Source organism: Babylonia areolata, chromosome 1, assembly GCF_041734735.1.
Source record: "Babylonia areolata isolate BAREFJ2019XMU chromosome 1, ASM4173473v1, whole genome shotgun sequence".
NCBI lineage: Eukaryota > Metazoa > Mollusca > Gastropoda > Neogastropoda > Buccinidae > Babylonia > Babylonia areolata.
In genome coordinates, this window is record NC_134876.1 from 99,831,829 (window position 1) to 99,844,167 (window position 12,339).

The 12,339-nt window shown below is 43.8% G+C and overlaps 1 protein-coding gene across 1 annotated transcript; it reads left to right on the top strand.

Moving 5' to 3' along the window:
• Positions 1-2,165: 2,165 nt before the first annotated feature.
• Positions 2,166-11,146, top strand: LOC143293446 (uncharacterized). The gene is made up of 8 exons (XM_076604353.1): positions 2,166-2,222; positions 5,713-5,730; positions 6,105-6,122; positions 6,432-6,449; positions 7,076-7,157; positions 8,650-8,811; positions 9,787-9,887; positions 11,120-11,146. Exons 1-8 carry the CDS (start codon positions 2,166-2,168, stop codon positions 11,144-11,146), a joined length of 483 nt encoding a protein of 160 aa, XP_076460468.1.
• The last annotated feature ends 1,193 nt before the right edge of the window (positions 11,147-12,339 follow it).

Here is a 12,339-nt window from a genome sequence, read left to right on the forward strand (position 1 = left end):
GTACAGCACAACACAACACAACACAGCACAGCACAGCACAGCACAACACAGCACAGCACAGCACAACACAACAGAGCAGAACACAACACAACATATCACAAAATGACACAGCACACAACACAACACAACACAATACAACACAACATACTAGAACATAACACAACACAACATACTACAACGCAGCACAACACAGCACAGCACAGCACAGCACAGCACAGCACAGCACAACACAACACAACACAACACAACACGCTGATGTTGGTCGTCAAGTGGAAGAAGAAGAAGAAGAAGAAGAAGAAGCAGCAGCAGAAGACATGACCTTACAACACAACGCCCTCAATCACCCTCTGTGTCCCCGCCACAGGGATACCAGGAGGTGGTCTATGACTACGACGCCAAACGGCTGTTCTCCACCACCAAGGAGTTTGACATCCGCACCAACACCACCACCAGCATCAAGGTTCTGCAGGACTTTGAGGCGGTGAGCAGCCTTCTCTCTTTGGCAGCGGTAGGGTTAATTGAACGACGTGTAGGGTTAATTGAACGACATGTTTGTTGGTGAGTTCATTTCAGTTTATCGACGGGCGCAATAGCCGAGTGGTTAAAAGCGCTGGACTTTCAATCTTAGGGTCCTGGGTTTGAATCTGGGTAACGGCGCTAGGTGGATAAAGGGTGGAGATTTTTTCTTATCACCCAGGTCAACATAATTACGTGCACACCTGCTAGTGCCTGAACCCCCTTCGTGTGTTTTTACACGCAGAAGATCAAATACGCATGTTAAAGATCCTGTAATCCTTGTCAGCGTTCGGTGGGTTATGGAAACAAGAACTACCAATCAAGGGAGTATGGCTGCCTGCGTGGCGGGGTAGATAAACAAAACGGTCATACTCGTAAAATGTTACATGTCTGTGTGAGCGTGTATGTGTGCGTGACTGAACCTGATTGAATGACACAGGAAACGAATGATGAGCGCCCAGTGGCAGCTCTCGGTAGGCAGCTTGTTGTGCAAATGACCCCCAATAATTTTTGATAATGTTTGGTATCTTTTGTTCAATTTCCCTTTTTGACTTGTGTTATGTGTTCTGTGGCTTATTTTCAAGATTAGACGTAAATCCACATAATAATAATAATAGTAAAGTTTGATTTAACGACCTGTTTGTTGGTAGAGTTGAGTTTATCGATCTTTCGGCTGATACAGGTTAATTTAATTTCAGTTTAATTCAACTACTTAGACTAGAAATGAGTGTGTGGAGGAGGGGGGTAGAGGAGGTGCACGGTAATGCGTGTGTGTGTGTGTGTGTGTTGGAGCTCATGTACGTTTATATGTATTTGACTGTGCTTTCATATATGTGAAACTGCATGTCTGGTGCATTTCTGTTATGCATGTGTGGGTGTATGTGTGAATGTGTCTTCATATTTTACATTTATTTGCTTATTTATCACCATTGTTGTCTTATTTATTTATTTATTTATGTTTTATTATTATCATTTTATTAGTATTACTAATATTATTACTACTACCTTTTTCTATATTATAATTATTATTTATTTATTTATTTATTTATTTATTTATGCAAGCTTATCTATTATTTATTCCCCCGTTTTTTTTTGTTGTTTTTTTTTGTGTGTGTGTGTGTGTGTGTGTGTTTTTTTTTCTTTTTTTTTCAAGGCCTGACTAAGCGCGTTGGGTTATGCTGCTGGTCAGGCATCTGCTTGGCAGATGTGGTGTAGCGTATATGGTTTTGTCCGAACGCAGTGACGCCTCCTTGAGCTACTGAAACTGAAACTTAATTCAACGACTTGTCGACCGGTAGATTAGAGTATAATTTAACGACTTGTCGGCTGCTAGAGTTCAGCCTAATGTAACAACTTGTCGGATGGTAGAGTTCAGCCTAATCTAACAACTTGTCGGATGGTAGAGTTCAGCCTAATCTAACAACTTGTCGGATGGTAGAGTTCAGCCTAATCTAACAACTTGTCGGATGGTAGAGTTCAGCCTAATCTAACAACTTGTCGGCTTACACCCTGAATTAATCCCTCGACTACTGACTCTTTCAATATCACACACAATAAACCGACTTTCAATTGCACGCCCAAGACCAGGGCTGATCTTGGAAGCAGTTACCAGCGCTTACAATACAGACAGCTGTAGAGCAGTTGAAACCATGGCTTACAAACCAGATAGCAGTATGGCAGATAGAAAGAAGGGCAGTGGAAACCAGGTATTGCAGTGCAGTATTGTGGGTCAGTTCAGGTTGTGCAGTCAACACAAAGGACACAATGAATGAACTGTTTTCTGATCATCAGAAGGGTTTGTTGGCTGTTTTAGTGCTGGGAGAATAGAGGACAGCACGCATCGCATGCCAGAGAGCAAGAGCAAGAGCCAGAGCCAGACAGACAGACAGACAGACAGAGACCGATATAGACATACAGAGACGGAGACAGAGACAGAAACAAAGACCGAGACAGAGACAGAATCAGAGACCGAGACAGAGGCAGAGACAGAGACAGAAACAGAGAGATTTTCCCACACGTGAATGAAGGCAGGCGTGTCCACAGGGCTATGACGAAACCACAGCTCCCATTCAGTCACTTCAAATTAATTGGTGCTCGGCACGCTCACACACACACACACACACCCATCCCTCCTTCCCCGCACCCCCTCCCCCACCCCCAGCCCACCCGTATTGAACACACACAGGTAGATTCACGCACCAGGGGATACCCTCCGTCGACCTCCCCCAAGCCCCCTAACACACAGGATAAATCATGATGTACACTCAGCTCGCTCGTGAGCAGGCAGACGTACAGGTGACGTGAGGTAAAGGATTTCAGTTCTGGACTTTTATCAGTCGTATGACATCATTTACATTCTGGAGGTGGATGGGAATGATATATATATATATATATATATATATCTTAAACCAGCACTCACCTGAAACCAATTTACTGTCTTTCTCATACACACACACAAGCACACACACAACACACACACACACACACACACACACACACACACACACACACAACAACAACAACAATAACAACAACAACAAACAAACCAAAACAGCTCACACCAAACAAACAAAAACGCTTTCTTAAGGGTTCAGACTATGGGTATATGAGGAAGCAACTGCATGCCAATAAAAAAAAAGATTTAAAACTGAACGAATTCTGTTAATAAAAAAAAAAAAAAAAAAAAAAAAAAAAAAAAAAAGCATGAGTCCACACGCCACTGCGTGATTTTGTAAAGGGTGTGGATATCTCACTCAGCTCTTTCAGGTCTGGCCGTAAGACCCACCGCTTCCCAGTATAGCCTCCCTCCCCTGCCTCTTCCTTGTCTTCAGTTTCTCCAGTTTTAGAGTTATACATGCGTGTGAATGACTGGCGCGAAAGCGCTTTGATTTGTTTCTGCACAAAATTCAGCGCTATACAAATACCATTCTTGTTGTTGTTGTTATTATTATTATATTTTCAGGATAGATGTTATTCTTGAAAAGAGAATGAATCGCGCACTCTATTACGATACGAACTCCCCCCCCCCCCTCCCCCCCCCCCCCCCCAAAAAAAAAAAATCCCAAAAAACCAACCATCTCTAAAAACCTATTTACCTGTGTCACAGGTTTTGCATATTCATGGACTTTTTCTCTTTCCTTACTTTCTTACCATTTTTCTTTGGTCTTTAAACCTGGGTTTGAATTTACTCGTCAAAGCGCAATTTCAAGTACATGTAAGTTGTTTGAAAAACGATTCACCGAAGAAATTAAAATTTCAAGTATATCCTTTAGAGTTTCTCAAGGAAGCGTCACTGCTTTCGGTCAAATCCATATACGCTACACCACTTCTGCCGGGCAGATCTCCTTTCTGGGCAGATTCTGCTACAAAATTTGGTCAGAGGACAACACTCATACTACGTACTGCACACAGGATCTCAGTTTACGTTTAATAATAATAATAATAATAATGGTATTTATATAGCGCTGAATCTTGTGCAGAGACAAATCAAAGCGCTTTCGTACCAGTCATTCAAGCGCATGCATAACTCTAAAACTGTAGAAACTAAAGACAAGGAAGGGCAGGCAAGGGAGGCTATTTTGGGAAGAGGTGGGTTTTAAGGCCAGACTTGAAAGAGCCGAGTGTGGAGACTTGACGAAGCGAAAGAGGAAGTTCATTCCAATTGCAAGGTCCAGAGACAGAGAAAGAACGGAGGCCAACAGTTGAATGTTTGAATCTCGGTATGCCTAAACAGAGTGGATCCGAAGCCGAATGACAATACGCTCGGTTTCATTTTCCAGTCTAACTTGGGAAAAAAGGCGAGACTGGAATTCGAACCCAGATCCTTGCGGATACTGTATTAGCAGATAAACGCCTTAATTAACCATTCTGTCAAATATATGCATGATTCCATTTGTTTTCCTTGGGTTTTAAAAAAACAAACAAAAAACAACAATGTCACATCCTCCAAAGTGCTGCTCATATTCGTTTTCACTCAGTGTGTCAGTGATGCATGTAATTATCCCGAAGTGCTAGATTCGTTTTTTGGAAACGCAGTCTTTGGGAAAATAAGAAGCCTTTTAGAAGAACAACACCACCCGAATACAGTACAGGTCAACACAAACTAAAAGTCGTTGAACGTAATAAGGAGGAGGAATTTTGTTTAATGTCCCGTCACACATATCGGTGATTGAAGACATTTTGTTAAAGTATTTATGAATACATCTGAGTATTATCGGTTAGAAGGGGTGGGAGATGTGGATGAATGGAGGGTTGGGAGAAACTGGGCAAATGAGGGTAAAAATGTGGGTGAAATTTGGAAGAAAAAAACAAAAAAACAAAAACAAACAAACAAAAAACACGCCAAAAAACAACAACAACAACAACAAAACAACTCTAAATACAGTTACAGGAAATTACTTGAAGGACTTCGTAAAAGAGAAGTCGTTAAACTGACAAGCGAAACAACTGATAATGAATGCAAAATGTCAAAAACATCAACGTTCTCAGTCACTTGTGAAGACACACTTTCGTGTACAAAAGGCTTCATCAAACTACAGTGAAAAATTATAACGTAATAAGCAATGGTTAACACACAATTCCTACGAATGTGTGGTCGCTGTGTTCAGTTAAATAATTACATCATGGTGTGTGATTAATGTGTTCATTCAAAGTGGTTTAATCGCTGTGTCCAGTCAAAGCAGTACATCATGGTGTGTGATTAATGTGTTCATTCAAAGTGGTCTGATCGCTGTGTTCAGTCAAATAATTACATCATGGTGTGTGATTAATGTGTTCATTCAAAGTGGTTTGATCGCTGTGTTCAGTCAAAGCAGTACATCATGGTGTGTGATTAATGTGTTCATTCAAAGTGGTCAGATCTCTGTGTTCAGTCAAATAATTACATCATGGTGTGTGATTAATGTGTTCATTCAAAGTGGTCAGATCTCTGTGTTCAGTCAAATAATTACATCATGGTGTGTGATTAATGTGTTCATTCAAAGTGGTCTGATCTCTGTCCAGTCAAAGCAGTACATCAAGGTGTGTGATCAATGTGTTCAGTCAAAGTGGTCTGATCTCTCTGTCCAGTCAAAGCAGTACATCATGGAGTGTGATTAATGTGTTCATTCAAAGTGGTCTGATCTCTGTCCAGTCAAAGCAGTACATCATGGTGTGTGATTAATGTGTTCATTCAAAGTGGTCTGATCTCTGTGTCAGTCAAAGCAGTACATCAAGGTGTGTGATTAATGTGTTCATTCAAAGTGGTCTGATCGCTGTGTTCAGTCAAAGCAATACATCATGGAGTGTGATTAATGTGTTCATTCAAAGTGGTCTGATCTCTGTCCAGTCAAAGCAGTACATCATGGTGTATGATTAATGTGTTCATTCAAAGTGGTTTGATCTCTGTGTTCAGTCAAAGCAGTACATCAAGGTGTGTGATTAATGTGTTCATTCAAAGTGGTTTGATCTCTCTGTCCAGTCAAAGCAGTACATCAAGGTGTGTGATTAATGTGTTCATTCAAAGTGGTCTGATCTCTGTCCAGTCAAAGCAGTACATCAAGGTGTGTGATTAATGTGTTCATTCAAAGTGGTCTGATCTCTGTGTTCAGTCAAAGCAGTACATCAAGGTGTGTGATTAATGTGTTCATTCAAAGTGGTCTGATCTCTGTCCAGTCAAAGCAGTACATCATGGTGTGTGATTAATGTGTTCATTCAAAGTGGTTTGATCGCTGTGTTCAGTCAAATAATTACATCATGGTGTGTGATTAATGTGTTCATTCAAAGTGGTCTGATCTCTGTCCAGTCAAAGCAGTACATCATGGTGTGTGATTAATGTGTTCATTCAAAGTGGTTTGATCTCTGTGTTTCAGTCAAAGCAGTACATCACGGTGTGTGATTAATGTGTTCATTCAAAGTGGTTTGATCTCTGTGTCCAGTCAAAGCAGTACATCAAGGTGTGTGATTAATGTGTTCATTCAAAGTGGTTTGATCTCTGTCCAGTCAAAGCAGTACATCATGGAGTGTGATAAATGTGTTCATTCAAAGTGGTCTGATCTCTGTTCAGTCAAAGCAGTACATCATGGTGTGTGATTAATGTGTTCATTCAAAGTGGTCTGATCTCTGTCCAGTCAAAGCAGTACATCAAGGTGTGTGATTAATGTGTTCATTCAAAGTGGTCTGATCTCTGTCCAGTCAAAGCAATACATCAAGGTGTCTGATTAATGTGTTCATTCAAAGTGGTCTGATCGCTGTGTCCAGTCAAAGCAGTACATCATGGTGTGTGATTAATGTGTTCATTCAAAGTGGTCTGATCTCTGTCCAGTCAAAGCAGTACATCAAGGTGTATGATTAATGTGTTCATTCAAAGTGGTCTGATCTCTGTGTTCAGTCAAAGCAGTACATCATGGTGTGTGATTAATGTGTTCATTCAAAGTGGTCTGATCTCTGTCCAGTCAAAGCAGTACATCAAGGTGTGTGATTAATGTGTTCATTCAAAGTGGTCTGATCTCTGTCCAGTCAAAGCAGTACATCAAGGTGTGTGATTAATGTGTTCATTCAAAGTGGTTTGATCTCTGTCCAGTCAAAGCAGTACATCACCCTTGAGGACGGGACGTGCTACTACCAGGAGATCAAGACAACGATGCCGCCCCCCTGTGTGTCAGGTGAGTCACCGCGCAGGCTTGTCTGGGTCAGGAAACACAATTCGAAATAAGAGAAGAAAACAAACAAAAAAATATTCAAAATAGGCCCACAGAAGAGAATATGAAAAAAAGAGAGAAAACAAACAAACAAATATTTTCCATCAGCCAAATTCCCCCCCCCCAGGCCCTCCCCCGCCCCCCCCCACCCCTCCCCCCAAAAAAAACACACACCCCCAAACCCCAAAACAAGCAACAACAAAACACACACACAACAACATCAAAACAGCAACACAGAAAACAAAGCAACAAACAAACAAAACAAACAAACAACAACAAAAACCAACAAAAACCGACGGAACAATAGAAAGGATTCCCCCGCTGACACCCCTGGACATAGATGTCTACAATCACCGGAATAAATGACGAAACAATAAACAGAATCCGCCCCCACCTCCCCCCATCCCGGACACCCCTGGACATGAATGTGCACAATCATCAGTATGCATGACTGAACATGAAACAACATTTCGTTACAACACCCTTGGGCTGAAATATCTACAACCACCGATCTACATGAGGGAACAATGAAAAAAATTCCCCACTGACACCTCTGTATATAGATTGTATTGTATTGTATTTCTCTTTGTATCACAACAGATTTCTCTGTGTAAAATTCGGGCTGCTCTCCCCAGGGAGTCCGCGTCGCTACACTATAGCGCTACCCCCTTTTTTTGTAGCTTTTCCTGCATATAGTTAAAAAAAAAAATTTGTTTTTCCTATCAAAGTAGATTTTTCTACAGAATTTTGCCAGAAACAACCCTTTTGTTGCCGTGGGCTCTTTTACGTGCGCTAAGTGCATGCTGCACAAGGGACCACGGTTTATCGTCTCATCCGAATGACTAAGCGTCCAGACCATCATTCAAGGTCTAGTGGAGGGGGAGAAAATATCGGCGGCTGAGCCGTGATTCGAACCAGCGCGCTCAGATTCTCTCACTTCCTAGGCGGACGCGTTACCTCTAGGCCATCACTCCATATGTCCACAATCACTGGTATATATGACGGAACTTCTTCTTCTTCTGCGTTCGTGGGCTGCAACTCCCACGTTCACTCGTATGCACACGAGTGGGCTTTTACGTGTATGACCGTTTTTACCCCGCCATGTAGGCAGCCATACTCCGTTTTCGGGAGTGTGCATGCTGGGTATGTTCTTGTTTCCATAACCCACCGAACGCTGACATGGATTACAGGATCTTTAACGTGCGTATTTGATCTTCTGCTTGCATATACACACGAAGGGGGTTCAGGCACTAGCAGGTCTGCACATATATTGACCTGGGAGATCGTAAAAATCTCCACCCTTCACCCACCAGGCGCCGTCACCGTGATTCGAACCCGGGACCCTCAGATTGACAGTCCAACGCTTTAACCACTCGGCTATTGCGCCCGTCTATATGACGGAACAATAAACAGAACTCCCCCCCCCCCCCCCCCCCCCGACACCCCCTGGTTGCAGAGAACGCCACGTACCTGGGTGAGGGCCGGGTGGGGTTCGGGCAGAACGCCATGGAGCTGGTGGCCTGGCAGGTGAACGACGGCAACCTGATCACCACTGTGGCCTTCGACTCCCAATCCTGCAGCCCCGTCGTCTATTCCATGTTCGGCAACATCTACGGCAGTGAGTTGTGGTGTTGTCTCTGTGTGTGTGTGTGTGTGTGTGTGTGTGTGTGTGTGTGTGTGTGTGTCCTCTCTCCTCTCTCTCTCTGTGTCTGTCTCCTGTCTCTCTCTCTCTCTCTCTCTCTCTTTCTATCTCTCTTTCTGTGTCTCTCTCTTTGTCTCTTTGCGTCTCTCTGTCTGTTTCTCTCTCTCTCCCTCTCTCTCTCTGTTCTCTCTGTGAGTTGTAGTATTCTCTCTCTCCCTCTCTCTCTCTCTGTGTCTCTGTAAGTGTGTGTGTGCGCCACTGTACGTGTGTGTGTGTGTGTGTGTGTGTGTGTGTGTGTGTGTGTGTGTGTTCTCAAGAATTTTCGGACATTTTGTTTTCTGTATTTCCTTCATGATGAATGATGATGAGGGCGAAAAACATGCTGATAGGGTGGACCAGCCGCTGTGGCGAAGTGGTTAACGTTGCGGATTGACGGCTGGAAGGACGCGGGTTCGAATCCCAGCGGAGGTGGGTTTCTCGGTCCGCGGCCGGCTCCTACCCAGAGTTGAGTGTGCTATGGGCTTAAATGAGAAGACTTGGACCGCACAGTCGAGTATCATCCACTTCACGGATGCGTCTTTGGGTGTGCCGCTCTAATTTCCCGCCAAACACTGCAAGTGTCTGCATATCTCGGACCCCCTTCTCTTCCGTCATCGTCAATGTGAAGAAAAGTCCCAAAGTCTGTGGCCTTTCATGTCCTGCTCTCATGGTGACCTCCGTTTCAATATCCCTCCACTTCCGTGCTTGGGGTGAGTCTTGTCAAGATCTTCAGTGTCGGCGGATTCATGGGGCCTTTGGAAGGACGTGGTGGTGGCGGTCTTCACTCTGAGGGAGACACTCACTCAGTCGGCTCATCGTCATCATCGTATTTATCTTCATCATCATTATCATTCTTCTTCTTATCATTATTATTATCATCAGCATTATTATCATAATCCTTGTGTTGTGCAGTGGACCAGGTGATGACCTACTACTACTTCGACTTCCAGCCCAGCGTGACGGACACCACTAAGCTGGTCATCCCTGAGGACTGCAAACCCCAGCCCACTGCTGTAAGTCCCCAGCCTTGTGAGTACTGACCACTGTCCGTCCGTCTGTCTGTCTGTCTTGTCTTGACTGTATTCTCTGTCTGTCCATCTGTCTGTCTGTCCGCCTGTCTGTCTGTCTGGTCACCCCTGAGGACTACAAGCCCCAGCCACTGCTGTAGATCCCCCTGCCTTGGGAGTCCTGGCCACTGTCTGTCTGTCTGTCCACTTGTCTGTGTCTTGTCTGTCTGTCTGTCTGCTCGTCTGTCTGCCTGTCTGTCCGCCTGTCTGTCTGTCTGCTCGTCTGTCTGCCTTGTCTGTCCGCCTGTCTGTCTGTCTGTCTGTCCGCCTGTCTATCTGTCTGTCTGCTCGTCTGTCTGCCTTGTCTGTCTGTCTGTCTGTCTGTCTGTCTGTCTTGTCTGTCTGTCTGTCTGTCTGCTCGTCTGTCTGCCTTGTCTGTCCGCCTGTCTGTCTGTCTTGTCTGTCTGTCTGTCTGTCTGCTCGTCTGTCTGCCTTGTCTGTCTGTCTGTCTGTCTGTCTGTCCGCCTGTCTATCTGTCTGGTCATCCCTGAGGACTACAAGCCCCAGCTCACTGCTGTGAGTCCCCAGCCTTGTGAGTCCTGCGCACTCTGTCCGTCTGTCTGTTTGAATCTGGGTATGCGTAAAAAGAGTGGATCCGAAGCTGATCGTAAAGAGCGAGATGGAGTGTAGAGGTGAAGGCAGCCACAGAGATAGAAAGGGGCAGATTTGTGAATACATTTACGACGTAGAGTGCTGATCTTGTACTTTATTCTGTGTGAGACGGGGAGCCAATGGAAATGTTGCAAAAGAGGAGGATGTATGTGTAGGCTATACGCGCGTTCGTGATCGTGCGCGCGTGCGTGACTGTCGTTCTGTGTGTGTGTGTGTGTGTGTGTGTGTGTGTGTGTGTGTGTGTGTAGTGTGTGTGTGTGTGTGCGCGTGTGTTTTAGCGTTTGTGCAAGGGTATAGGTGGGTTTATCTTCAGTCACTCGTGTATGTGTGCGTATGTGTATGCGCGCGCGCGTGTGTGTGTGTGTGTGAATTCATTTTTTGTGCTTGCTTTCTTGCTTGTGATCATTTGCCACAGACGTAGGGAACACGTCACTTAAAAAGAAATACTACTTGTAGTATGATATTGAAAACCTACCATTGTATTAATCAATGTTCTTTTCAGACTTGTATGAAGTAAATGCAACTTGTGTGAAGCTTCGAGGTGAATGCTGTGCTTTGTCCAACAGAGTCCTGCCTGGCGAACAGAACTTTGAGGATGACACACACACACACAGAGGAGACTGAATCAGCTTTCATCCTTAACCTCGGAGGAAGACAAGTCAAATATTCTTGTGTTCATTGTTTAGTCAAAAGCACAACGTTGATACAATGATACGCAGGCCATTTTTCTTTCACTTTTTCCATCGAAGAAAGCATATGCGTTCATGTTGTGTTTGTTTCCACACGGTGTCTGCAAAAATTTATAATCTCTCATTAGTTGTGGGTGTAGTATTATTGCACCTCATCTCATTTTTGTGGTGATGTTGAGAGTGAATGAAACTGAAGCGTTTTATTGTGTGTACATTAAACTTTTCGTTACTGTAATAATTTCATGCTTTGTGCGCGTTTGAAATTCTTTGTTTGATTTGTGAATGTTTAACAAGTTTTAGTAAGTTTTTTTTTCGTTCCTGAGTGAGTTTTTATGACTAAGGAAAACGTCTGCTGATTGAGATTTGGTAAGGCAGTGATTTTACAGTCTCTTATTTTTGTTGGGTCAAGTTATTGGATTGAGCATGACGAAAGAATTTGTATTTGTATTTGTATTTCTTTTTATCACAACAGATTTCTCTGTGTGAAATTCGGGCTGCTCTCCCCAGGGAGAGCACGTCGCTACACTACAGCGCCACCCATTTTTTTGTATTTTTTCCTGCATGCGGTTTTATTTGCTTTTCCTATCGAAGTGGATTTTTCTACAGAATTTTGCCAGGAACAATCCTTTTGTTGCCGTGGGTTCTTTTACGTGCGCTAAGTGCATGCTGCACACGGGACCTCGGTTTATCGTCTCATCCGAATGACTAGCGTCCAGACCACCACACAAGGTCTAGTGGAGGGGGAGAAAATATCGGCGGCTGAGCCGTGATTCGATCCAGCGCGCTCAGATTCTCTCGTTTCCTAGGCGGACGCGTTACCTCTAGGCCATCACTCCACTCTTACTCACTGTATCTCCATTTTTCTCCCATGTTCTTCAAGCACAGCAACGTTTCTGAGACGATGTAGGATCTTGTTGAGTACCGTTGCTGATGGAAATTTCGTTTTTTGAAATAAACCACCTGCGTGCTCTCTCTCTCTCTCTCTCTCTCTCTCTCTCTCCATATTGTCATTTTTACACGTCATACTCATCTCTGTCTCTGTCTCCATCACTCTCTCTCTTTCACCTCTTTTAATGTATCTAACCTTGGGAGAAGAT